The sequence below is a fragment of the Podarcis vaucheri genome, assembly GCF_965113315.1.
Source record: "Podarcis vaucheri genome assembly, chromosome: 7".
NCBI lineage: Eukaryota > Metazoa > Chordata > Lepidosauria > Squamata > Lacertidae > Podarcis > Podarcis vaucheri.
In genome coordinates, this window is record NC_138765.1 from 21,620,572 (window position 1) to 21,648,558 (window position 27,987).

The 27,987-nt window shown below is 48.7% G+C and overlaps 1 protein-coding gene across 1 annotated transcript; it reads left to right on the forward strand.

Annotated features, from left to right (window-relative positions):
- The first annotated feature begins 18 nt into the window (after nucleotides 1-18).
- LOC309537067 (IgGFc-binding protein-like) lies at nucleotides 19-27,971 on the forward strand. The gene is made up of 14 exons (XM_082231465.1): nucleotides 19-142; nucleotides 2,319-2,384; nucleotides 3,319-4,590; nucleotides 5,386-5,714; nucleotides 13,267-13,948; nucleotides 15,010-15,611; nucleotides 16,132-16,693; nucleotides 19,181-19,776; nucleotides 19,861-20,431; nucleotides 21,535-21,734; nucleotides 23,273-23,653; nucleotides 24,660-24,946; nucleotides 26,786-26,821; nucleotides 27,452-27,971. The coding sequence occupies exons 2-13, from the start codon at nucleotides 2,342-2,344 to the stop codon at nucleotides 26,790-26,792; spliced, it is 5,532 nt and encodes a 1,843-aa protein (XP_082087591.1). The 5' UTR covers nucleotides 19-142; nucleotides 2,319-2,341; the 3' UTR covers nucleotides 26,793-26,821; nucleotides 27,452-27,971.
- Nucleotides 27,972-27,987: the final 16 nt, after the last annotated feature.

Below are 27,987 nucleotides of genomic sequence, written 5' to 3' on the forward strand. Positions count from 1 at the left end.
CATTGGGGAGTTCCTGGAACTGGCATTTGTTCCCTATATAAAGGGAAACTATGGAAGAGGGAGAAAACAGAGGAAGGGATCCGGCAGCAGCAACTCCCTCTGTTCTCAATTCAAGTGCATCAGAAACACAAGCAAACTGAAGGTAAGAAAGAGTGGGTTTCCTTTATGAATGACCATATGAATAACTCCAGCAAAAACTGTTCTTAAATCTGGTGAGAGGGGAAATTCCCGTTCCCATATAGAAACAGCAGATTTGATAACAGGCCACTAGGGTTGCCACCTTTGGTAGGGCAAAATAAAGGACAGGTTGGGGGGGGTGTTGGGAATACACACTCTCTCTCATGATACCAAATCCTTCCCTGCTTTGTGGAGGGGGGGGGGGGTTCCCCGCGTTCAGTCTCCTGCCTCCCTCACCACCCCTGGTCACACTCTAATCCTTGACTCATGTAGACAGCCACACACAGGAAGAACAAGGATACAGTCTGAGTTCCTCCCTTGTAGTTTCAGAAATCATTTAATGTGTCAAATAGAAGTTATTAATATTGCAGTTGTTGTAGAAGGGCTTCTTATTATGACCGGAATGCAATTGAAATTAATAAGATTTTGTAACACAGAAATAAAGAAAATAATCAAGCCATCAAATCTAGCATCCGGGGGGGGCACTTTATCTAAATTACATAATTTAGTATTTGAATGATTGATATTAATAATTGTATTATAAATTGGTATTGTTATAATGAGGCTACTATTGGACTGCAATTGGCAACTGATTAAAAAAAAAATGTAAGAGAGGTGCTGTAGTCCAAGAGTATCTGGAGGACCACAATTTCCCCACTCCTGCAAGACAGTCCATTTAATTCTGAGCCATGCCTATGTTCTGTTTTGACCTAAGAGGGCAAGGTCACAATACTTCCTGTAATTCTGGGTTGCTATCTCCCTGCCAGCCTAACAAAACTGAAGGAGGAGGGTGTTTTGCAGATGTATGTTGAAGACTAGGGCAGTGCTCTGAGTTGCAGCCCAGAGAAGACCTGCTTCATCAAACCAATAGGGTCCACTTAATTCAGAATCCTGCTTTCAGTAGTGGCCATACTTGAAAACACCTAGGAACATAAGAAGCTACCTTATACTGAGTCAGGCATTGATCCATCTAGTTCAGGGCTGTCTACGCTGAATAGTGGTATGTCTCTCCAGGGTTTCAGACAAGGGTCTCTCCAGCCCTTACCTGAAGATGCTAGGACTTGAACCCGGAACTTTTTGCATGAAACACAAATGTTCTCCTACTGAGCTGAACTATGATTTAGAGTGGAACCTTAAAAGTCAGGGTGGGGGGCTAATTTTGCATCACACAGGGTGCCAATGAAATTTGAGGCCCCAATGCCCATCACTGGTATGCCATCCTCCCACCATCCGATAAGCTTGAAGCATGTGTAAGAATATAAGAGGAGCCTGCTGGATCAAGCCAATATCCCATCTAGTCCAGCATTCTGTTTGCACAGTGGCCAACCAGATGCCTGTGGGAAACCCGCAAACAGGACCTGAACCCAACAGTGCTCTGCCCACCTGCAGCTGCCACCAGATGATATCCAGAGACAGGCTGCCTCTTATAGTGGCAGTGGAACATGGCCATTATGGCTAGTAGCCATGACTATGTACAAAATTATTAAAATGTGCTAACTAAAAGAGAAGAGAAGAGGCTCTTTGGAGTGAGACTATGTGTAATGTAAGTTCTGTAGATTTGCAATGTGCCAAACAAACAAACAAAACTTGTGCCTTGTTTGTGAAGCACTTTGAGAATAAAATTGCTTGCATCCACCAAAATCTTGGCTCTGCTGTTATAGCCGATGAATCTCATTATGAGTGGCATCTACATCTGCAGACATGTCTAGATAGAAATCTACACTTGCTGGTTTCTGCAGATCAAACCACAGGAGAAAGCCAGGGCATTAATTATTATCTGCCCCTGGCCAGCTGGCACTATTATAAATAGATCTAACTGCTAGGAGCAGGGTAAGGAATCAATGCAGTGGGCCAATGTCTCTCTCCAGATTTCAGGGAAGTATGGCTGCATTCATCCACATACCTGTGTGGGGAAAGCCCATTTTTCTTACTGGGATTTACTCACCAGTATATGAAGAGCTGCAGCTTCGGCATCACACAGACCCCAGTTGAACTTGACTCACTTGCTCTCAAACACAGTTTGGGCTGACAACTTGTGTTGCGAAAACCTCCAGCTATTTTCATCTGGCAAATGTTGGGTGGGTGGCTATTGTTTTGGAAGAACCAAGTGTTCCAATCTAATCACAAAATGTATTTTGCAGCCTCTGTTAGTGCGTTGTCAAGCATGGGGATGATCAATCTCTGGACCAGGTTCTGTTTACTATGGGGTGAGTACTCTGTTGCATCACTGATGCTCATTGGTCTCCTTGTAGGGTGTCAAAGAGGGAGGGTAACTAGACAAAAGTCTTAACACCTCTGCCCCTTGTGAATACAAGCAAGATCCTTTAGTTTCTCCCAAAGCTGGCAGCAAACGCCCCAAATCCTGGCTGTAAACATATAGGAATCTTTCCACATCAACGCAGCACAAATCAGCAAAACTCTGGAGTCTGTTCAATTCTATTGGCTCTAATCCAGAGAATGAACAAGGCTGTACACTTGCTGTGCTTTCTTCTGCCTCCCCCTTTCCCAAATCTTCTCCTTTGTGAATGAGATTGGATTCCCTGACCTGTTTACCAATGACTTTATTTACCGTGCTGACATCAAACATCCTTGCAACTCTTCCCAGTTCATGAAGCTCTCTTTCACTTCCCATGCAGTGTCATACCCTCCAAAACCTTGGGGACCAAAACTGGGATGCTCTCTCTTTTTTGTCCCAAGCGCTCTGGCACGAGCCACCTGACTTGTGCCAGAGCAAGCATCCTTTGGTCCAGAGTTCTGCTGCAAGTCAACTTGGTGAAGACTATTATGCAAAAGCTGAGCTCACAGCATACTCTTTAACTGAGATGTGAACCTCCTGGTTTTGCAACTGAAGTGCAATGCATGCTGCCTTTTTCTTGCATTTTGCCTCTAAATGCCATTTACTGGGGTTTTGCAATCAGGATTGGAGTATCACACCCAATTCCTGCTTTGGGGTTTGCCACAGACATCTGGTTGGCCACTGTGAGAACAGGATACTGAACTAGACATTCAACAGGGCTCTTCTGAATTCATTTAGCAATTTGCAGTTAATGCATTCCTCAAAGAGCCCTACTTTAATAGTTTTTAGGCCCCAATGAAAAGTTTCACTGACTTTCTCAAACTTCGTCCCCCCTCTCCATTTAGGTATTTCAAGTGGCCCTGCCTGGATGATGTTCAACATGCTCCCTGTCACAGTCTCCTCTAGCCCCTTAGGAAGAGAGTTCATCACAGCTTTCATGCAGAACGGCTTGCCACGGATGTTCCAGGGAGATTTTAAGCTGCTCATCACAGGGTATGCTCCTGCCACATCCATTACTATCTCTATGAAGCGGCCTGCCTTAAGAGTACAGACCGAGGTGAATGCTGGTCAAACACTGTCAGTGAAAATCCCACCAGAGGCGGAGATGGTTGGAAGCACTGTCTTTGAAAACACGCTCACTGTCCGGGCTGACAAGGACATATCCATTCTCTCTCTGAACTATAAACCCCAGACAGCCGACACCGCCATTGTCTATCCTGTAGCAAGCTTAGGTACTGAGTACTACGTCGTTACCCCAAATGTGGGCACAGATCGCTACAGAGAGGTAGCCATCATAGCTTGGGAAGAACCTACAGCAGTTGAGGTCTACCTGAAAGGGGCTGTTACATTCCAAGGAAGAGTCTATCCCCGGGGGACCATGCTCCCCATTTCACTCCAACCTTATCAAGCTGCTCAGCTACAAAGCCAAGTGGACCTCTCAGGCACTAGAATAGTCTCCCAGAAACCAGTAGCCGTCTACAGTGGACACACATGCGTCTCCAGGCAAGTCCATGCTTGTGACCATGTTTTTGAGCAGCTTTTGCCTGTTTCCAGCTGGGGCACCAACTTCATCATCCCCTCTTTGCCCTTTAACATGGAGTATGACATGGTGTTTGTTTCCACTTCCCAAAAGACTCATGCCAATACTCAGATGGGACAGAGCAAGAGAGGCCGGAATCTGCCTGCTGCCCGGGCGACAATGTATGGCATTCAAGGGACAACTGCCATGTCCCTCTCAGCTAGTTCTGGCGTCCAGGTGATGTTCTTCAGTGATGGCGGAACCTATGGGAACCTCCAATATGACCCCTTCTTCATGGCAATCCCTGACATCTCCAGCTATTGTCAGGCGTACCACATCTATGGGCACGACCATTTTGAAAACTATGCCCTTATCATTGCAAAATCTTCAGAGACTTCCGGGATCACTTTGGATAAGAGACCACTGAGTGGTCTTCAGTGGAAGCTGGTGTCTGGCACTGAATACTCCTGGGCATCACACAGCTTGGGCCAGGGATATACAGTCCACACAATAGAACATGCCTCTTCCCCCTTTGGGCTGCTGAGTGTTGGAATTGGAAATGAGAAGGCTTATGGCTCCCCAGCTATTTGTGCAAATGGTAAAATGAGATTCCTTTCCCCCTCCTTCTCTCCAGCTCTTCTTTCCCCTTCTCTTCTTTCATCCTTCAACTCAGGGATAGGGAATGTTAGTGCACTCTAGATCTTCTCATCATCCCAAACCATTGACCATGTTGTCTGGGGCTAGGGTTGGAAGAGAAATCCAGTCCTGCTTGCATGCTAATGAGAAATGACCTACTTTGCACTTCTAAAACCAATATGCAAACTGAAACAACTGCCATGTGATTCAATGATGCTCAGCTCTATTACGGTCAGTCACACACACACACACACACACACCACACTTTTATAGAAAATATAGCAAGGCAGTGTTAAAAACTGGGGCCCCAAATGCTTTAAAAAGCACTATTCTCATATATCATAAATTACAATAAATAGACTACAAGAACTTTTCAAAACTAGGAAAGATAGCACATATTTTCTCATTTTCTCTTATAAAATTTTATAAAAACCGTAACTTATCCAGTACATCATTTAAATTTCTCTTATTGATCAATTTCTATGCAATTTTTTTCTGAGCACCTAAATTTAAAAGTATTACACTTTGAAATACTTTGATCATATTAAAAGATTATAGGAAAGGAGAAGGATAACACTCCTCACCATGCTCTTTATGCATTCCCCAAACCTCCAAATGGTTTCCACTCCTACTCATAACTTTTCATGTTAGACTTCCATATTCTAAGTGAACTTTCTCGTATTACTTTATCTTAAGGTTCAAGCCATTATCTACCTGAACCTACTTAAAATGACTTGGTTGCATTTTCCTCTCACAGATCCCTGCAAAAATCTCCAGTGCAGGACAAAGGAAACATGTGTGACGCAGAATGGTCAAGCGAGATGTGTCCATGAGTACATGGGGACCTGCCAGGGCTCCGCTGCCCAGGATTTCCAGACTTTTGATGGTCTGTTGGTGGACATTCAAGACTCCTGCACCTACACCATTGCAAAGTACTGTGGCAGTGACTCCACGCTGGTCCCTTTCTCATTGGAGGAGAAGAGCAGCAATGTGAACAGTCAGGACGCTGCCAAGATGCAGCTGAGCCATCTCAAAGTGTATGGTCACACGGTCACCATTAACAAGGGAGAAAGTGTCCAACTCATGGTAAGAATCCAGGTTCTTTGGGTCATTTCCATTTATAACTATATAGTGGGGGTGGTGAGAGAGTTCGTAATTTGGATCTATTCCCTTACTATTAAGAAGCTGGTAATTTGGGTACCCGAGTCCCGTGACTCAGGTACTTCCAAATAATTCCTCATATCTGTCTGCAGACCCAGAATTGTTACATGGTGTCAGGGTTACTTCCAGATCCTAGCTCACAGAGGATCACGCTAGCCAGCGGTTGTTGATTAAAAGTCTTTATTGAGTTACAGTCTCCATTCTTGAGCTGCTGCGTGCAACCCTACGCCTTATGCTTAGGTCGGCGAAGCTCCTTCTGAGTCTCCGCCCCTTGCGCACCAACTTAATATCCTAGCCCTGCTCCACCTTTTCCGCCTGACAGTTCTCCTCTGGGTCCCTCTGCCCCCCTGGGTCTCTCCCTTCCGGGATTCTTCTGACGCTGACCCCCCTGACTCCCCTGTCTCCTTGCGCCGGGCTTTAGGACCTGGCTCTCTTTCCGGGCTGCCTACTGCGCCACCTTCCTGTGCATTTGAACTTGGCGCGCGCGCCCAACCTTCCACTTTCCGTCTAACCGTCACTTCGCTCCCCGATGAAGGTGTGGCCACTCCTGACTCATGCCCTCCCTCCTGTTGTGAGCTGCCAGCGCTAGTTCCCAGGCGCTCTTCCTCTTCCCTACTCTCTGGCGGTGACGTAGGTCCCGATCTCCAACTGCTCCCCTCTGAGTCCCCTCTGGCTCTTTCTTCCTGGGGTGTCCCCCTAGTCTCCCCCCTTGCCCTTGCCACTGGTGCTCCTCTTTGTGAATCTTCTGATTCACTGGACAGACTCGGAGATCTCGGGTCGTCGTCGTCACTCATCCTTTCTTCTGCCTCCTCCCCCTCGCTCTCTGTTTCCTCCCTTGCCCTCGCCTCTGCTCCTGAACCCCTGACATCCATCCCCCCCTCAAAGCCCCCCCTTCCCCCTCCCCTCCCTCCGGTGCGGGAACTGGGTGCTGCAGTGTCAAAGGGACGAATGTCGGGTACAGTTCGCTTCCCGTGGCCGGCCTCCATCCGCAGACTCCCGGTTCTTCCTCCCTGCTCTCGTCAACGACGGTCACCTCTGCTTCCATCTCCGTGCCGCCGTGCTCGAGACCCTGGTTGTCCCCGAAAAAGTCCATGTCGGTCTCTCCCTCGCTTCCTTCTGTAGGCGTAGCTCGTCCTGGACCCTCCAGCCACTTCCTGCGCCACTGCTCCTCTGGTCGATCATCCCACCAATACGAGGGTTCTGAGGCAGATCCCGAGGGTGACCCCTCCGGGGAACGGGCGTCTCGTGTCGGTTCCTCATCCGAGTCGAACCCCCGGAACGTGCTGGCTGAAAGCGTGGGCGTGAAAAGCCAGTCGTCGAAAAAGTCCGCCGGCATTGGCCTATGGGGAAAGAGGGCATGAAACTCTTCCTTGAGCAGAGGTTCATCTAGAGCGTAGCCCGGCACCCAGCTGTTGGCATTGGCCGGGGTGCCCTCCTTAGCGAGAAGGTATTCTACCCCCTCTTCCCCCCATCTGGAGTCCAAAATCTCCGTGACTTCGTTGAGGCGCACCTCCTGTGCCACTCCCCGTTGCCTGGTTCCCTCTCGGAGCGGACTTGGCGCCGTGCTGGGTTCCTGAAACCTGTGCGGTGCCTTGTAGGGAGTGAGCACCGATCTGTGGAACACCGGATGCATTCTGGAACCCTCCGGAAGCGCCAGCCTGAAAGCCACCGGGTTGACCTGCTCTTCGACTTGGTAGGGCCCCAGTTGCTTATGCCCTAGTTTCTTCTTGGCCAACGACCTGGCCGGCACTGCGTGGGCTGCTAACCAGACCCAGTCTCCCACCTGGATCTCTTCGCCAACCCTTCTGTGTTTGTCTGCCTGCACCTTGTATGCGTGTTTGGCCAGCTCCAGGTGCCGCCGCAGCTGATCGTGAACCTCTTGCAACTCCGACGCGAACGCATCTGCTGTCTGCGGCTCCCCCTCCACCAGCCTTTCCAGTCCCGGGAAGGTTCTGGGGTGCCTCCCGTTGTTGGCGAAGAACGGCGTGACCCCCGTGGACACGTGCTTCGTGTTGTTGTAGGCGAACTCGGCGAGCGGCAGGTAATCCACCCACGTCGCAGGCTGTTGATTCGCATAGCATCTCAGGTACTGCTGCATGATGGCATTGACCCGCTCCGCTTGCCCGTTGGTCTGCGGGTGTCTCGCCGACGCCAGGTTGATCTTGACGTTTAGGAAGCCCATCAGCTTCTGCCAGAAGTTCGAGATGAACTGCCGCCCGCGGTCGGACAGAATAGACCGTGGCAGACCGTGAACCTTGAACACGTGGTCTATGAACAGTTTGGCGGTTTGTTCCGCCGTGGCCACCTTCGCACACGGGATGAAATGCGCCATCTTGGAGAACAAGTCCACCACCACCAGCACGGCCGTCTTGCCCCTCGAGCTGGGCAGATCCGTGACGAAGTCCAGGGCGACTCTCTCCCATGGCTCGACCGGAGTTTGCAGCGGTTCCAACAGTCCGGCCGGCGGTCTGTGCACTGGTTTGGCCCTCTGGCAGGTGTCGCACCTCGCCACGTAGTCCGCGACCTCCCCTCTCATTCGGGGCCACCAGAAATCCCTGGCGACTAATTCCACCGTCTTCTCCTTGCCAAAGTGCCCGGCAGTGGGCGCGTCGTGCAGCTGATGCAGTACCTTGGCGCGAAGTTCGTCTCCCGGCACGTAGATGGCCCCTTTGCGGATGAGCAATCCATCTCTCAGCTGGAACCCGTTGGTCGCTGCCGTGCCCCTTCGCATCTCAGCCATCTTTGCTTGCGCGAAAGAGTCATTCTGCAACGCTTGTCGCACCGCCTCCAGGTCCACTGTCGCCGCAGCGCACGCCCACACTGTTGGCGCGAAGATGTGCATGGCAGCCGCTGGCGTGGCGTCCTCCAGATACTGTGGCTTACGGGATAGCGCGTCCGCCATGATGTTGGTGTCCCCCGGGACATACTCTATTCGGAAGTCGAAATTCGCAAAGAACTCAGCCCAACGTATCTGCCTCTGGTTCAGGAACTGTGCCGTGCGCCAGTGCTCCAGATTCTTGTGGTCCGTGCAGACCTGCACCGTGTGCTTGGCTCCAATCAGGAAGTGCCTCCATGCTTTGAACGCTGCATGAATAGCCAGCAACTCCCTGTCCCAGATGGTGTAATTCTGTTCGGACTTGCTGAGCTTCCTGGAGTAAAACGCTCCGGGCCTCCAAACCCCCTGCGGGTCCTTCTGCAGCAGGACTGCTCCGACGGCCCTGTCCGAGGCGTCTGTTTCAACTCTCATCGGCCTGCTAGGATCGACATGAAGCAGCTGTTCCTCCGAGGCGAAAAGACGCTTGAGTGCCTGAAAGGACTGCTCCGCCTGCGCTGTCCAGATGAACTTCTTTTTCTTGGAACTGAGCGTGTCTGTAATGGCTGCAGTCTGCATAGCGAAGCCTTTGATGAACTTGCGATAGAAGTTCGCGAAGCCGACAAATCGTTGGACCTCCTTCCGGTTGCGTGGGCTTTTCCAATCCAACACCGCTCGAACCTTGGCGCTGTCCATGGCGAGCCCCTTGTCAGACAACCTGTATCCCAGGAAATCCACCTCCGTCACGTCGAATTGGCACTTCTCCAGCTTGGCGTAAAGCCTATGTTGCTGGAGCCTGCTCAGCACTTCCCTGACGTGTCTGTCATGCTCCTGCTGCGATTCCGAAAAGATCAGGATGTCATCCAAGAAACAGACGCACGTCTTGTAGAGGAGCCCCGCCAACACGTGATGCATGAAAGCTTGAAAAACGTGGGAGCCATTTTGCAATCCAAAAGGCATAACTCTATATTCGTAGGTGCCCAGGGGTGTGAACATGGCTGTCTTCCACTCATCTCCTTCCCGCATGCGAATCAGGTTGTACGCCCCTCGCAGGTCCAACTTGGTGAACACGCTGCCCTTGCGTACTTTCGCGAGGAGGTCGTCGATTCGGGGCATGGGGAAGTCCGACGGCTTGGTGACACTGTTCAAAATGCGGTAGTCCACCACGAGCCTTTTCTGGGGCGTGTCTCGCTTCTTCACAAAGAATACAGGACTGCCCCCCGCTGCCTGGGACTCTCGGATGAAACCGCGTTTCAAATTATGATCAATGAACTCCTTGAGTTCCTGCAGTTCGTCTTCAGACATGGAATACAGCTTCCCTTTGGGCAGCGCCGCCCCCGGCAGCAGGTCAATCTTGCAGTCATATGGTCTGTGGGGGGGTAGCTTGTCTGCCTCCTTCTCGCAGAAAACCTCCAAAAATTCTGCGTACTTGTGGGGAATCGCTTGCAGCGTGCCGAGCAGCAGCTGTGACTCCTCTTGCTCCCCTTCTTGCTGGGGCATGATGCAGTGTTCAGCACAAAAGGAAGAACCGAAGGTCAGCTGCCTCTGGTACCAAGCCAGCGTCGGGCTGTGCCTGTCCAGCCAACTCATGCCCAATACGATAGGCGTGTCTGAGAGTTGAGTGACGTTGAAGCTGATAATCTCCTTGTGATTTCCAAGCCGCAGCACCATAGGTGGCGTCTGCTTCACCACTTGCCCCCCTAACAGCTCCCTGCCATCCACCGTGACAACCTGCAGTGGCAGCGCGGCAGGCAGCAATTGTATAGCGTGCCGGTCGACAAAGTCCTGCCCTATGAAGTCTGCATTGCTTCCCGAGTCGACGGTGATTGGCACGTCCATGGTGATTCCATTGGGTAGCTGGAGCGATGCGGTGAGCCTCACTACTGGCTTGGGCGGGAGGGGGTCCATGGGCGGTAAAATCTCTGGGGACTGCTTCACTGACACGTCTGGCTGGGCCCCAGTGCCTCCTCTTCCAGCCAGACATCGTCGTTTCCCTGCTGTGGTTCTCCTTGCTGCGTTGCTGCAGTCACCATTGCTGAGGCTGCAGTGTGCTTGTGGAGCCTCCGGGGACACTCTTTCGCCAAATGGCCTGGATCCTCGCAGATGTAACACTTCCTGTTCCCTCTAGGAGGCTTCGCTTTCACTGCTGCCGGTGCTAGGGCTCTGGCTGCTGACTGAGCCCTTGCACTCCCAACCTCCATCGGTTCCACCCCTCCCCCTGTTGGGGGCGTGGATTGCGCACGCGCTGCTTCTCTGGGAAGGAAGGAGGAGCCCCTGGCTGGTTCGCGCCCGCTGCGCCCTTCGTCCCTGCTCCACGGACGTTCTTCCAGCCGCACTCCCACCGCCAGCGCCCTCTGAACGATCTCCTGCGTGGTCCGGGGTCTCTCCCCCCTCGCAATCTCATCTTTCACCGAGCTGTTCAAGCCCTCCCAAAAAAGGTCTCTGACGGGAGCCGAATCTCTGTCCCATTCCAGGGCACTGACCAAAGCGAAAAAGCGGGCATGATATTGCCGTACGCTGGCCCTCCCTTGTCTTAGTCCGTGCACCTCCCTTCGGGCAAGATCCACGTCAATGCTTGATAAAAAACAGCCATCCATCGCTTTAATAAAGGCGTCCACATTTTGGAGCGCAGGATCCTTATCCCTCCACAAATTGCGCAGCCATGCTTTAGCGTCTCCATGCAAATGGGACATGATGAACCCCACTTTCTCTTGTTCATCTCTAAAGTCTTTGTGCAGTAGTTGTAGTGCACACATTACGTCTGCTCTAAAATTGGGGTACTGTTGCAAATTCCCATCGAAGTGCGAGACCAGACTGCCTGTGCGTCTCCCCAACCCAATCCCCTCTGATTTGGGTGTCTGTTGCCCCTGCTTCGTAAGCACGTCCAACCTGACCTGGAGATCCCTGTAGGCGGCCGCTGCGTCCTCCTCTCTCTTCCTGGACGCCACCGCCTCGGCAGTCAGTCGTGAAACCGCGTCTCTGAGTTCCGTTATTTGCTGTTCGGCCGTCATATTGTCTACCGTTCGTGAGCTTTCTTGTAGGCACCCGCTTTCCCTCCTCTCCGCGAGGTCGTGGATGTCCACAATTTGAAGAGAAGGAGCTTACTGTCAGGGTTACTTCCAGATCCTAGCTCACAGAGGATCACGCTAGCCAGCGGTTGTTGATTAAAAGTCTTTATTGAGTTACAGTCTCCATTCTTGAGCTGCTGCGTGCAACCCTACGCCTTATGCTTAGGTCGGCGAAGCTCCTTCTGAGTCTCCGCCCCTTGCGCACCAACTTAATATCCTAGCCCTGCTCCACCTTTTCCGCCTGACAGTTCTCCTCTGGGTCCCTCTGCCCCCCTGGGTCTCTCCCTTCCGGGATTCTTCTGATGCTGACCCCCCTGACTCCCCTGTCTCCTTGCGCCGGGCTTTAGGACCTGGCTCTCTTTCCGGGCTGCCTACTGCGCCACCTTCCTGTGCATTTGAACTTGGCGCGTGCGCCCAACCTTCCACTTTCCGTCTAACCGTCACTTCGCTCCCCGATGAAGGTGTGGCCACTCCTGACTCGTGCCCTCCCTCCTGTTGTGAGCTGCCAGCGCTAGTTCCCAGGCGCTCTTCCTCTTCCCTACTCTCTGGCGGTGACGTAGGTCCCGATCTCCAACTGCTCCCCTCTGAGTCCCCTCTGGCTCTTTCTTCCTGGGGTGTCCCCCTAGTCTCCCCCCTTGCCCTTGCCACTGGTGCTCCTCTTTGTGAATCTTCTGATTCACTGGACAGACTCGGAGATCTCGGGTCGTCGTCGTCACTCATCCTTTCTTCTGCCTCCTCCCCCTCGCTCTCTGTTTCCTCCCTTGCCCTCGCCTCTGCTCCTGAACCCCTGACACATGGTGTCAGAAGTGCATAATGAGCTGCAGTAACGATAGTGGAAAAACTCGAGGGATCTCAATAAATCGGTAATCATCCCTGCCACAACCCCAAATAATCTGTTAAATGAGCTGCAAATAGCTCCAAATATCTTGTGGTCCTTTAAATGCTAAAAGTGGGGCATAAGGAGAGTCAGAGACCACAAGTGTTTCGTCCCAGTGACTCTTTTCAGTACCAGCACTAATAGGAATCAGAAAAACAAGGGCACCTCAAGACATGTTCATTCTCAGAGTGGTTTAACAATAAATCTTGCCTACTGAAGAACTCTGGGAACTGTAGCTCTGTGAGGGGAATAGTGGTCTCCTAACAACTCTCAACAAGCTACAGCTCCCAGGATTCTTCGGGGGAAATCCATGCATGTTTAAAATGATGTAAAAGTGCTTTAAATGTATGGTGTGAATGTATCCATATTAAGGTTGGAAGCTACAGGCTGAAGAGATGGCCACAAGCCTAGGTGTGATCATGAAAAAATATTGGCACATTCATGGAGTACCTAGAGGGAGAAGGGGTCAATTGGAAAAATTGAGCCTCCTCATCTGGAAGAAGCCTACTTCTCAGTGCCCCGTGGTGACCCAGGCACCAAAAGAGGAAAGGGTTATTTTGTTACATGGAGGGCATACTTCCCAGACAGCCTTGGTACCTATTTTTAAGGATATTAACCAATGACACACAGTGATGACTTATCCAGAGGACAAAATTTGCTGGAGAGGACTATAAAGTGTGTCTCTCCCTTACCCTGCCACCCCTTCTTTTTTCTTCTTAGGTGAATGGTGTGGCAGCCAGCATCCCTGCGACTCTGGAGGGTGGAAAAATCAAGGTCTTTGAGAGCAATGGATTGCCCATCATTGAAACAGATTTCGGCCTCCGTGTGATGTATGACACTGACTGGGTTGTAGTGGTGACTCTCCCCAGCAGCTACTATGGAGCCACCTGTGGGCTTTGTGGGAACTTCAACACCGAACCCCATGATGACACAACTTATCTGAATGGTACCTTTACCTCCTCAGTGGTGGACTGGGCCAGGAGCTGGAAGAGCGATGATCAGGACCCTGCCTGTTCAGATTCCTGCCAAGGAGATTGCTTGGCCTGCAGTGATAGACAGGAGGAACTGTTTGGCAGCAAAAGGTATTGTGGGGTCATCAGCCAAGTTTCAGGAGGCCCTTTTGGAGCATGCCACCCCACCGTCAGCCCCACCAGCTACTTTAATGATTGTGTCAGTGGGATGTGCTTAAAAGGAGGGGACAAAGATGTGTTGTGCCAAATAGTGGAGACATATGCCACCGCCTGCAAAGAAGAGGGCATTGCCATTGATGAATGGAAGGTGACATCCGGTTGCGGACGAGCCCAGCCTGACCAACAGGCAAATGAGACATATGCTGAAGAAATCACTCCCCAAGAAAATGTCCATCATTCAGCTGGTGAAACCATCCACAGCAGCACTGCATGTACGAAATGAGAAGTGGTCGCAAAACTAGGGTTGGAGTTCAAGGGAGCAGAGGCAAGGAGTTAAAGGAAGAGCTCCCTTAGAGCAGGACTTAAGGGACCCTGTGGCTCTCCAGATGTTGTTATCCAACTCTCAACAGCCTCAACCACTGTGGCCAATGTTGAGGGGTGAGGGGAGCTGCAGTTCAAGCAATATATGGAGGGCCACGGGTTCGCCATGCCTGCCCTACAGAGTAAAGCAACCCTCAGCTAATCCTGTGGCTTTCTCTTCCTGCATTGCTCTGCCCCATGAAAATGTACAGTCTCTGTGGATGCTCTTGAAGCAACCAGGGCCACTGGGAAAATGGAGAGGGGCCAGCAACAGTTCTTTAGGCTCATGTCCCAGGGTGTGCAATGATTACATGCAACTGCTGCCCCCATTATGGATCTATACAATAATTATTGAACTGCTGGGATAGCTTAGTTGGTAGAGCATGAGATTCTTAATACCAAGGTTGTCAGTTTGAGCCCTACATTAGGTGAAAGATCCCTGCATTGCAGGAGGTTGGATTAGATGACCCTCACGGTCTCTTCCAACTCTACAATTCTATCAACAGACTTGGTCCAAGTAGAATTTGGTCCATCACCAGGTTAGTTATCTTTATGTCAGGAGTGGGGAACCTTCTTCATCCTGAGGACCATATTCCTTTCTAGGCAAGCTTCCAAGGGCCACATAACACTGGTGGGCAGGGCCAGAGGCAAAAGCGGGTGAAGCAGCATAGTAGCACACCTCTCTGTACCCTCCATCCAGACTAGCAATAAGAATGATCAAAGTATACGTTACAGTGAGGCAGAAATGCCCAGGGTGCAAAGCAGGGCCATATGAAGAGAGTGTGTGGTCCAGGGAGGGCTTTGTAGACCAGATAGAGCGGTGTGGAGAGCTGCATTTAGCCTTTGGATCCTTGGTTCACTTCCCTATTTTATAGTTTCTAAAAACTGACTATGAGCCCCACGTGCTGCTTGTCTAATTGATATGTAAAAGCAATATCTTATCAAATCTTATCCATTCTTCCCCACCACCCAGCAGCCGACACCTGCCCTGAAAACAGTCACTATGAGGCCTGTGGAAATGCCTGCCCAGCAACCTGTTCTGAACCGTCAGCCCCCTCTGCTTGCAAAGATCCTTGTGTGAAAACCTGCCAGTGCAATGATGGGTACGTCCTCAACAGCGGCAAGTGTGTCCCTGTTGAGAACTGCAGTTGCATGCATAACAGCCTCCGCTACAAGGCTGGGGAGGAGTTCTGGGCCGACGAGAACTGCCAGTCTCGCTGCAAGTGTGATCCAAGCCTGGGCCAAGTGAGATGCCGGAAGGCCACTTGCAAAGGCAACGAAAAATGCGTCCTGGTGAATGGCGTGCGCCGCTGCAAGGGGACAACATACTCTACCTGTATAGGAACTGGAGACCCTCACTATACCACCTTTGATGGGAGGAAGTATGACTTCCAAGGCACTTGCATTTATCAGATGGCAGCGGTCTGCTCCGGGGACTCCACCCTCACCCCATTTTTGGTCACAGTGGAGAACAACAACCGAGGGAGTAAGGCAGTGTCCTTTACCAAAGTGGTGACTCTGGAGGTCTATGGCATGACCATCAGTCTGAGCCAAGAGCATCCACGCAAGATTAAGGTACCAAAGGGAAAAAGAATGCTGGAGGATGGGAAAGTGTGAGGAAGCTTTACATTAGGGAACCTCAGGGGGTTGGACTTACCATTAGCACATTTTCCCCTCCCAAGGGTTTTTTGTTTGCTTGTTCATTGCTGCTGCTTAAACTGACAATAGCAGCATCTGTGGTAGCAACTTGGACACTGTTTTTCAACTTTTGCAATACCCCAGATCTAGTGTCATTTTAAGGCATTGTAAGAATCAGGAGAAATAGTGGCTGGCTGGAGAATATTCAGAGAAAATTCTACAGTGTCCTAGTAGTGTGGGAAAGAAAAATCTCAGAAGTGTTCTCAATAGAATGCCTTCTGAGCATAGGAGGATAGGAAGCTACTTTATACTGATACTGACCTTTCATCCAACCAGCTCAGTATTGCCAATAGTGAGTTGTAGCATCTCTCCAGAGTTTCAGACAGGGAGCCTTACCTAGCCCTACCTGAAGTTGTTTCACTGAAACTCTCTGAGTGGTCACTTCCATGTTTTCCAGGTGAATGGAGTCTTTGTAGACCTGCCGTTCTCCTACGAAAATAAACTGAAGGTCTACATCAGCGGAGTCCATGGCTTCATCAAAACAGACTTTGATCTGAGAGTCAGCTTTGACTGGTACAGTTATGCCAGGGTCATTATTCCCAACACTTACGCCAATGCTGTGTGTGGTCTGTGTGGCAATGCCAATCAGGATCCCAGTGATGATTTTGTCATGAAGGATGGAACTCAGACGGCAGATGAAATCCAATTTGCAGACAGCTGGAAGTTGAAGGAAGTCCCAGGATGCTCTGCAGGATGCAGTGATTGCCCAGTATGCAGTGAGGCAGAGAAACAGACCTACAAGGGGGACCAGTTCTGTGGGATCCTCAAGAGGAAGGATGGACCGCTCAGACAGTGCCATGAGGCCATTGACCCAACATCCTACTTTGAGGATTGCATTTTTGACACATGTCAATACAAGGGTCATCATGACACTCTCTGCAGTGCCATCAGTGCCTATGTGACAGCCTGCCAAGCACTGGACATCAAGGTTGGGAAATGGAGATCAGCCTCTTTTTGCAGTAAGTTTGGGCTCTCCTGCATCTGCACATCATGCATGAGCATGTGTCAAATATCCACTGAATGCTAAAAATATATGCACCAGTCCAAGGTACAAAACCATGATTTTGCATCATGTATCAGGAGTGGGGAATCTTAGGGTCTCCAAATGTTCCTGGACTCCACCTCCCATCAGCCCCAGTCAATCAGGGATAATGGGAGTTTTAGTTAAGTGACAGTTGAAGACATGGCTGGTCCACCCATGAGCCAAGGTGAGATAATCGCCTCAGGCAGCAGGATCCACAGGGGCAGCAGCTCCTGATGTAGATCTTTATTCACCACCTTGTTCCTGATATAGATCTTCACTCACTTCTTCTTCCCTGGCGGGGAGTGATGGTGCTATTCTGTGGTTTGTTTCAGGTGCCAAACTGTTTCGAGCCAGCCCCCCCCCCCGAAGGGTATTGTTCTCCCCACCCCTGTAAGTGGAGGGCAGATGCTGTGCCCCTCATTGAAAATGTGGTTTGAACAGAGGGCATCACTTTTGTGACCATCCAAATTTATGCTATTTAAAAATAATAGTAATTAAAGATTCTCAGGAATAAACATTGCATTAGACTATGTAGAGTGGCATATCCCAGCCCCAAACTTTCCTACAGTTTTTGAGTTGAAATAAATACTGTATTTGACTTTTGATAATCTAAACAATTGCATACAGGCCATCAAAATTCACCCTCAAAGCCAATTTAGCCTCAGAACTGATCTGAGAAACCTTGTTTGGGATTCCTTCTGTTTCTGTTTTAAGGCGAGAAGGAAAGGTTGGTGACAATATTGATCAGTTCTGACACATGGCGAGATCTTTTGGATGCAGATTGCAGACTTCTGAACCTTATTGGGACTGAAATGCCCCAAGAAAAATCTACATCTGCAATGAGCAATAACACTTAGCAAGCAATGTTTGGGTGGGAACTCATGTAGTACATTGGGATAGCTGACATGTTGCCCTCCAGAATTTGCTGCCCCCTCATCACTGACCATTGTTCATACTGGCCAGGACTGATGGGAGTTGGAGTCTGACATCATTTGGAGGCCACCACAAGGGGTGAGGCTCTAATTAAACATGAATGCAGGCTTCTTAATCAATTTAGGATCCAGATTTGGGCCAGCCTTAGGCCAATCCCAGACACTCCAAGTGTCCCTCTTTTCCAGGGACATCCCTGATTTAGAGAAGCAGTTTCTGATTTGATCCCAGAATGTCTCACTTTTTCTTAGGATGTCCCTATTTTCATTGGATAAATGTTGGAGGGTATGGAGTTATCTGACCTCCGAGCCGTCTGAAGGCAACCCTGTATAGGGAAGTTTTAAAAAATGTTTAATGTTTTATTATGGGTTTTTATATATATATGTTGGAAGCTGCCCAGAGTGGCTGGAGCAACCCAGTAAAATGTGTGGGGTATAAATAGTAAAATTATCATTATGGGGTGGGACATCCCTATTTTCATTGGAGAAACGTTGGAGGGTATTGTCAGGGAACTGACATCAGAGGAAAGGGAGTTGGTAGGGCTCCCAGAGACTGGGAGAGAGTCAGCAGCCAAAGCAGGGACCAGCAGGGGGAGCGAGGGGTCTCTGGAGGAGGATCTCAGTAATGCTGAGAGAGACGCAGCAGCCCAGGCAGGAAACAGCAGGGGAGAGAAAGGGGTGAGAGACACGTCCAGCGAAAATAGCGGGGAGGTGTCAGAAGCAACTGTAGGGAGACCCATTCGTCGCCGGAAGCTGCCACGTCGTGAGTCCAGGAGACGCGTTTCCGTTAAGGAGCTTCTTTGCTGGAAACGTTTCCGCAGGCAGCCACTGTCAGACTCTACTAGTGACTAGAGCAGACATGTCTGAGGAGCTCTGTCACACACAGAGGTTTGTGGAGCCGCACAAACTCTGAGGGGGCGCAATTTTAAGCACAAGCAGCTAATCATCCCCTGACAGGTATGCAATCCAAAATGCTGGATTGGGCCCAGGATGCATAGCCCTATTGGCTATGCATTACATCAATCATTTGTTGTTCAGTTGGGCTATGACAACAGAACACAAAATCCTCTGTTGAAAAACAGCTGTCTACTAACTTAATAGTCTCCTCCTGGGATATTCCCATAAGAGACCCTTCGGCAGTATCATCCTTCCCTTTTCTCTTCTTTACTGGAAATCCATCCCAGAACAGCTTGCCTCTAATTGCAGTGTACTCTCAGAAGTCCTATTGCACTATCACTCTGAATGATACTTACACAATACAGTCCCCATGTAGGCCATTTGTTCTGTTCCAGCCACTCAGTTCCATCATCCTTCCAGAAAACATTAGGAATCCCAATGAACACATCTCTCTTCCTGGATGAGTGTTCCCTCCCCACTATTCAAGACCACTAGAATTTCCATTAAAATAACCTTTGTTTAAAATGAAGGTTGGATGCATCCTCACTGTTAATCTGCAATGTTTGTCATTCTCCTCTCCTTTCTTCTCTTTCCAGGCACTCCCTGTCCACGCCATTCTCACTACGAGCTCTGTGGAAGTGGCTGCGCTGCCACCTGCAACAGCCTCTCAGCTCCGGAAGTGTGTGAGGCTCCATGCACAGAAGGGTGCTTTTGTGATACTGGCTTCATCCTCAGTGGGGATCAGTGCGTCCCTCCAGAAGAGTGTGGCTGCATGTTCCAGGGCAGATACTACAAGAAGGGAGAGGAGTTTTATCCTGGTAGCTCCTGCCAGGAGAAGTGCCGCTGTCTGGACAATGGAGCCACCACATGTGGGCAGTTTTCCTGTGGAGCACATGAGGAGTGCAGGGTGGAGAATGGCATCCAAGCCTGCCACCCTGTGGGGTATGGCACAACTATAGCATCTGGTGACCCCCATTATATTTCCTTTGATGGACAAAGTTTTGATTTCCATGGCTCCTGTACTTACACCTTAGCCCAAGTATGCAGCCAGGACCCTAATCTAGTGAAGTTCTCCGTGTTGGTGGAGAACGGCATGCTTGACTATGGACGTTCTCCTATTACAAGGACAGTTGTGATCTCTGTTCACGGACACTCCATTGTCCTTGAAAGGGGGATGAAGTGGAAAGCTATGGTATGTACTTCCTAGTGATGACCACTTGTGTTTGAATTTACAACCAGACCCCCATCCAGCTAATATGATTTCTTGTTTGCACAGGTGGATGGAGAGCTCTACACTTTGCCAATGAATACAGTGGATGGGAAACTCTGGATCACCCAGGAGGGGAACAATATCATTGTCCATTCATCCTTTGGCCTCACAGTCCTTTATGATACATCCTCGTTCGTCCATGTGTCTCTTCCTAGTACCTACCAGGGACATATGTGTGGACTTGGGGGCAATTTCAATGGTGATACGAGTGATGATTTCATGCTACCTAATGGACAAGTCACCCAAAGTGTGGATGAGTTTGGAGCCTCCTGGAAGGTCCCTGTGGATGGTGCCATTTGCTCTGATGGCTGTGGTGTGGAATGTCCAACCTGTGCTGCAGAGCAGACAGCACCATACAAGGCCAAGAGCTCCTGTGGAATGATCCAGTCCAAGACAGGTCCATTCAAAGACTGTCACTCTTTGGTGAACCCTGCTGAGTACTTGAGGCAGTGCCTGCATGACATGTGTGTGGCCGATGGAGCTGCAGAGACTCTCTGCCGAAGCCTTCAGGCCTATGCAGCTGCATGCCAACTGGCTGGAGTCAAGATTGGAGCATGGAGAACGACCTCCTTCTGTTGTAAGTCAGCAAATTTTAACCCTTTCCCCACATGTTCTATCCCTGAGGAAAATCACTCCTCTAAAGCTGTTTTGTTCTTGTCTTTCACGAGAGAAAGGTCTCCTGTTGGTACTATTGACTGAGAACAGGTCTAATGTCTGAATGGTGAGAGATAATTTGTAAATCTCAGTGAAGCTGGGTCAAACCTTTGCTTGACTGTTCCAACTCTATGAAGACACATCTTATAGCGATTTGATCTCTCTTATACAGCTAAGGGCACAAGTAGTGTGTGTGTGGGGGGGTGAATCACATTAGGAAGTACCAGATCTGAAAGACCATTGCAGTGGTACCTCGGGTTACAGATGCTTCAGGTTACATACACTTCAGGTTACAGACTCCGCTAACCCAGAAATATTACCTCGGGTTAAGAACTTTGCTTCAGGATGAGAACAGAAATTGTGCAGCGGCAGCGCAGCGACAGCAGGAGGCCCCATTAGCTAAAGTGGTGCTTCAGGTTAAGAACAGTTTCAGGTTAAGAACGGACCTCCAGAATGAATTAAATTCTTAACCCGAGGTACCACTGTACTGTACTTTCCCAAGTCCATACAGTATATTTTGTGTCTGAGGAGGGATTGTGGAGCCTAAACTGGGTCTCTCTTTTCAGATACATCATGTTGCTTTACACTAGCTCTTGTCATGTTTTTAGAGTACTAGAGAGAGAAGAAGAAACAACTGTTCTGGGCATAATTCTATTTGCTGAATTTCATTTCCATTCCTCCTTTCCTCCAAGAAGTTCAGCATGGCATGCATCAGTGCTCATCAACCTTGGCTCTCAAGCTATTGTTGAACTCAACTCCCATCAGCATAGTCAATGATCAGGGATGGTGAGTTTTAGTCCAATAACATTTGAGAAGACTAGATTGAAGAACACTGGCATACATCATGGGAGCCAAGTCTTCAGATGTTGTTGGATTCAAACTCCCATCAGCCCTCCAAGGCCAATATAGTCAGAGAGCTACGAAGAGCTGATAGATAACACATCTCTAGCATAGGTGAAGGAGAGCTGTAGGTAACCCTTGAATGCAGATCATCTCATTCTGTACATCTTCCTTTCTTCCTTTCAGCTCTGCCTTGCCCAGCTAACAGCCATTATGAATTGTGCACCCGATCCTGCGATTTCACATGTGCTGCCTTATCTGCTCCATCTCAGTGCACTGGAGATTGCTTTGAAGGCTGCCAGTGTGACACCGGCTACGTGTTTGATGGGGAAGACTGTGTGTCCATGGACAAGTGTGGCTGTGCTTATGATGGGCGCTACATCAAGGTTGGTGATGGTTTATGAAGCAGAAGGTTCCTCAGCAGTGCAGTGATTGTGATACAGTTTAGAGAAACCTTTTGTATGTATACACACACACACACACACACACACACACACACGTATATCTATTTATATCTATGTGTCTGTCTGTCTGTCCTGTTCCAATGGTCAGGTTATGGTGTATGTGCTGTTTTTATGGTGGTTGTTGTATAAAAGAGGAGAAGGCCTCTTGTTTCTCAGTCTTTGCTTCCATTGCAGCAGCTGCCTATTTTGTATTAAAGTTTGATCACCATGGATCTATACAACCATCATTGGACACATGGCAGGGCCTTCTGTTGGGAAAAAGCACCAAGGCAAAAGCCAGCTCCAGATGGCTGGAATGCAAAACAGGATGTTATGTTTTGCAGATGTACTGTTGGAGAAAAGGTGGAGTCTATTCTCTGTACTGAGCACCGGATGTTAGCTCAGAGTGTCTTGTGACCTGTGCTGGAAGTACAGGGGAGGATTGTGTCTCTTCTGATGGAGTCTGAAGGGAGCAGTCGCTTTTCTATGTACTGCTGAGTGACAGGAATAAAACATGTAAAAGGACTCCTGTCTGTCTCATTTCCCCTCCCTGGGGACAATGCAGGGAGGGAGAGAAACAAAGTAGCAGAGGGTGTGTTCTTCATGTCTGATTGATGAGGAGAATCGCCGGGATTATGACCTTGCCTGCCGGGAGACGCAGCGGAGAGGTCATCAGTATCCAGCTTAATTGCCTGGGGGAGGCCAGTTACCTCTGACTGTGAGCGAAGATACTAACACCTTCTTGGTGGGAGTTCCTTGCCTGTGAAATGCCTTCCCTGGAGATGTCATCTGTCTTTTTTAAAACAAAAAAACCCCACCATGTTTATGCTCGTTTCATGGCTGAAAGATACTGTTCTCAGCCACATTGAAATAATCAGCTGCAGGGATATGTGGTTGGTTTTAAAATGTTCTTAAGCAGAGGAGCAGGTGGTGCTGTGGTCTAAACCACTGAGGCTCTTGGGTTTGCTAATCAGAAGGTCAGCCGTTCGTATCCCCATGATGAGGTGAGATCCCGTTGCTCTATCCCAGCTTCTGCCAACCTAGCAGTTTGAAAGCATGCCAGTGTGAGTAGATAAATAGGTGCCACTGCGGCTGGAAGGTAAATGGAGTTTCCATGCACTCTGGTTTCCGTCACAGTGTTCCATTGTGCCAGAAGCAGTTTAGTCATGCTGGCCACATGACCCAGAAAGCTGTCTGTGGAAAAACACTGGCTCCCTCGGCCTGAAAAGCGAGATGAGAAGTTCTTAATTTTTAATAATGTTCTTCAATCTTCTTAATTTTTTTAAATGTTTCCAGTACATTTTTTTCTTTGTTTAGAAGAGGGGGAAAGAAATTTAATAAACAAATAAAATAATTTTGATTCCATTTCCTATCCTTTCCTTTTCACCATCCTTCCCTCCGGGACTTACGGCATTGGTTTTGAGAGCTAAAAGTTTATTTACAACAGGAAGTCTTATCATCTTTCTGGAATTTCTTTCCAGGCTGGAGAGACCATCATCTCCAATAACTGCTCAGAAAAATGCACCTGTCGTCCCTCAGGCCAGCTCACCTGTGCGGAAACCAGCTGTGCTGCAGGGGAGACCTGTGTGCTCACAGACAAGGTCCGCAGCTGTGTAAGGCAGGAAGGGCACTGCACACTCAGCCCAGGAGCCTGGTTCACCTCCTTTGATGGAGCCAAAGGGAAACTGCTCGCTAGTGGCATCTACAAGATTGCCTCCTACTGTGATGAGCAGTCACCATCCTGGTTCAAGGTGCTGGTGGACGTCAGTGAATGCAATGAAGACACTGTGCCAGCTGGGACAGCCGTCTATGTCTTCTTCCGAGAAGCGTTCATCTCAGTGACCAACTACAAGGAGACTTGGGTAAGCCAGTGTCGGCCACAATAGTTCAGTGGAACCTGCAGCCCAAATGTTATGGGTGTCAGTTCACATCCAAAGGCAAAACCCACCTACACTGCACTTTTAATAATAATAATAATAATAATAATAATAATAATAATAATAATAATAATAATAATAATAGTACTGAAGCACAGCCATCCTTTGACACCTGCAGTTCTCTGAATTTTTCAGTACACTGCACAAAAAAATGTACTGGGGTAAAGAGTGCATAAAATGCATATAAGTTGAAAGAGCATACAAAATGCATTATATTAGGGGAAATGGCTCTGCAAATATGTGTATATGAGGCAAATCTGCATAGAAACACATGTATATGAAGAGAAATTCATACAAAAATGCTGGTGAATTTTCGCAAGGACTTAAAGAGAGTTGCAAAATGATGCAAAAACATGGAGAACTCAACTTTAGGCTGGAAAAATGAGAAACTGGGTGAACCCAAACTTGACAGATTCACCCATCCCTACTCTAAATATCAGTTGCTGGGAGATAAAGCATAGAAGGGCCTTGCTTCTGGCCTTCCTGGAAGCAATTAGCTAGATGCTTTGTAAAGCAGGATGCTAGGTTAGGGATGGACCAATCTCTAGTTTATATCAATCGTTTAATGAAAGGGCTGGTGCCGTGCTGCTTTTATTGTAATTATTGATGTGGTTTTTATAGAATTCATATATGCATATAATTTTAATTCCATCAATGTTTTAATTGTTTTTAATGTTTGTATTTTCTATGTTTTTAGCAGTTCTTATTTTTATCTGTAAGCTGTCTTGAGCCAGGGAGAAAGGCAACGTATAATAATAATAATAATAATAATAATAATAATAATAATAATTCAAAAGTTTGTTACGTATGTCCTGTTTCTGCTTTGATCTGCCCCTCTTTTTCTTCTCCTTCTGGAATTGGAAACAAATCCCATTCACCCCCAATGACTCTCAGCATGACTCTGCCTCAGCCTGTCCTCTTTGCCTTTCAGGTCAACGGGCTCTTGATGCAGCTTCCAGTGAATGTCTCCAATGCCGTGTCTATCACTGAATCTCAGGACACCATTGTCATTGACCAAAGCTCCCAGATGCAAGTTCTCTTCGGTTCCAATGGCAAAGTGACCGTGAGAGCCACGGAGAGCCTGGCAGGGAAGTTGTGTGCCCCTTGCGGGAACTTCAACAATCAAGTCTCAGATGACCTGCGGCTGCCCAGCGGTCAGATTGCAGGAGACATTGCTGAGGTTGTTGATGCCTGGAAGGCTAGGGACTTCTTAGAGTGGTGAGTAGGTCCGACAGTGGCTCTTGGCTCTTTGTGATAAGGTAAAACAGCCTCCCCCAGCTCTGTCCCCTCTAGACATATCAGGCTCCAACTCTCAACAGTTGCTTCCCATGGCCAGGGATGATGGGAATTGTAGTCCAAAGGGCACCAGGTTGGGGAAGCCGGGAGCAGCTTTAGGCTACAGAACTAGCCTACACTCATAGGAACGTAGGGGAAGTTGCCTTCTCTCAGGTCAGAGGGTCCCTCTAGCACAGCACTGCCTACTCAGACTGGCAGCAGCTTCCCAGGTTCTCAGGCAGGGAGGTAGATTTTTAACTGGAGGTGCCCAGGATTCAACCTGGGACCTTCTGCACGTGAAGAATATGCTCTACCTTGCAGAAATGACTTTCACTTCTCTCCAGGGCCATCCCTAGTGCTACAGCTAATCCAGAATGTGGCAGCTAGACTAGTGACTGGGAGTGGCCACCGAGACCATATAACACCAGTCCTGAAAGACCTACATTGGCTCCCAGTACGTTTTTGAGCACAATTCAAAGTGTTGGTGCTGACCTTTAAAGCCCTAAATGGCCTCGGTCCAGTATACCTGAAGGAGTGTCTCCACTCCCATCGTTCAGCTAGGACACTGAGGTCCAGCGCCGAGGGCCTTCTGGCGGTTCCCTCAATGTGAGAAGTGAGGTTACAGGGAACCATGCAGAGGGCCTTCTCGGTAGTGGCACCCACCCTGTGAAACACCCTCCCATCAGATGTCAATGAAATAAACAACTATATGACTTTTAGAAGACATCTGAAGGCAGCCCTGTTCAGGGAAATTTTTAATGTCTGATGTTTTATCACTTTTTTATTATTATTATCATTAATTCTGTTGAGACCCTCCCAGAGTGGCTGGGGAAACCCAGCCAGATGGGTGGGGTATAAATAATAATCAATCATCATCATCATCATGATACCTGCCTAAAGGCGGTTCTGTGACTCCCCAACCATTGGCCTCTCTTCAAATTTTCACCCCCATATATTTCACACCAGGTCTAACACCCCACTTCCTCGCACTGCTGCCCTCCTTCCTTTTCTGAGGCACCATCTGCACTATGCATAGCAAGCAACATCATGCCACTTTAAACAGTCATGTGTCCCTAAAAAAGGATCCTAGGAACTGTAATTTGTTAAAGGTGCTGAAAGTTTTTGGGCCACCCCCTTTTCCTCTCACAAAGCTACAATTTCTAGGGTTCACTGAGAAGGATCGGTTGTTATCTGTGAACTGTAGCTCTCTGAGATGAATTTGGGTCTCCTGGCAACTCTCAGCATCCTTAACCAACCACAACTCCCAGGATTTTGAGGGGGGAGCCCAAACTGCTTAAAGTGGTATGATACTGCTGCAAATGTCTAGTGCAGATGGGGTTTAGTCCTTGTTGGGTTGAACTGGGTTGCAAGCACTTCCTGCAAGTGTTAAGCAGCTACAGTGGTACCGCAGGTTAAGAACTTAATTCGTTCCAGAGGTCTGTTCTTAACCTGAAACTGTTCTTAACCTGAGGTACCACTTTAGCTAATAGGGTTTCCTGCTGCGCGATTTCTGTTCTCATCCTGAAGCAAAGTTCTTAACCCAAGGTACTGTTTCTGGGCTAGCAGAGTCTGTAATCTGAAGCGTCTGTAACCCAAGGTACCACTGTACAAGGACTTTTTATTCCCCACTCCTCAGCCCCCAACAAAAACACGCACATGCTATGCAGAGGGATACATACAGTCAGTGTTAGAAGCAATGTAACAAGAAGAAACATTGGGCTGCCAGATGGCACACCTTGAGGGCCACCCTCACAATTCTTTCTCCTCTGCTCGCTTCCACAGTTACTGATACCTGCACATGAGATACTCCTTAGACTGGTAAGTGACTTTCCAGACTGCTGTTGTTTCTAAGGGCCCAACCCATGGTTTGTTTAGAGTAAGATAAATGAAGAGCGGAAGTCTGCACATCACACTAAGCCAAACAATTGCTTGGCTTGCAGAAGCACAGTACCAGGAGTTGGGAGGGGAGAAGCAAAGCAACCATCTTTGGGAGGGGAAGTTGCTATTTCCATTCCTTCAACTTATGAGAAGGCCAGCCTTTTTTATGATCCCAACCCCAATTTCTTTCTTTATTTAATGTGTCCTGCTAGCATCCCACTACTAGACGCATCCCACTTGTCTTTGAGAGCAATGCCACATTGTGTTGTTCCCAAAGCATTCTGGGAAGCTTAGCTGGCAGAAAACCAAATGACCAGTGCCAATTTGAGATCACCAACACACCTTCCTGATCATCAAAGGGACACCTTAGCCCTGTGTGTCCCTTTGACAATCTCAGATGGATTGCCAGCATACCTTCCTGGTGGTCTGCCTCCTCTGCATGCATTGGGTCCCCTCAATGCTGAGTGCAACTCAGCGCCTGTGTTACTGTGCAACTAGAGCATCTATGAAAACAGGCTCAGCCCATGGCCTCTGCATAACACAACTCTTCTTATGCCTTTTCCTCTCTAGCTATATCTAAAATCCCAATCTGGAAGCATGCACTGGATGCACAAGCACCTTAGAACAATGCTGCATTTGGTTAAAAAAAAGAAACATCCCAAAGTTCCTGCACGAGTGGAGCATCCAGTTAATAAACGGAATGTGATTATCTACAATAACTGAGAATGGAGCCTTCATGTACAGAGGCAGTAGCTCTGTGTACCACATTCTGAAGACAAACAATTAGGGGAAAGAGCTCTCAGCCTCTTGTTCTGCTTGTCAGCTTTCCATGAAAATCTGCCTGGCAACTGTGGGACTCAAATGTGCTCAAGTAGACGGACCTTTGACCTGTTTTAGCAACATGAAGTCCTTTATCTTCAGCTTGTCCAAATGTTTCCTGACGTTTGATGAGAGTTCAGCATCTGATCCCTTGGTGGCTTGTGAATCTCAGGATGTTCAGAGATGAAAACGTGTAAACCTATTGCACTCTAACCAAGCTCTATAAATTCATGTCCTTATCTATAAAGAAGGAAACCCTTTGACAACCTTCTGTTGTTTGTACATTT

Coding starts and splice junctions, on each gene's coding strand:
- LOC309537067 (XM_082231465.1), top strand. CDS start 2,342: ATGGGGATGATCAATCTCTGGACCAGGTTCTGTTTACTATGGG. Junction 13,949..15,009: donor CATCCACAGCAGCACTGCAT/GTACGAAATGAG, acceptor CCCACCACCCAG/CAGCCGACACCTGCCCTGAA. Junction 23,654..24,659: donor CCAACTACAAGGAGACTTGG/GTAAGCCAGTGT, acceptor TTTGCCTTTCAG/GTCAACGGGCTCTTGATGCA.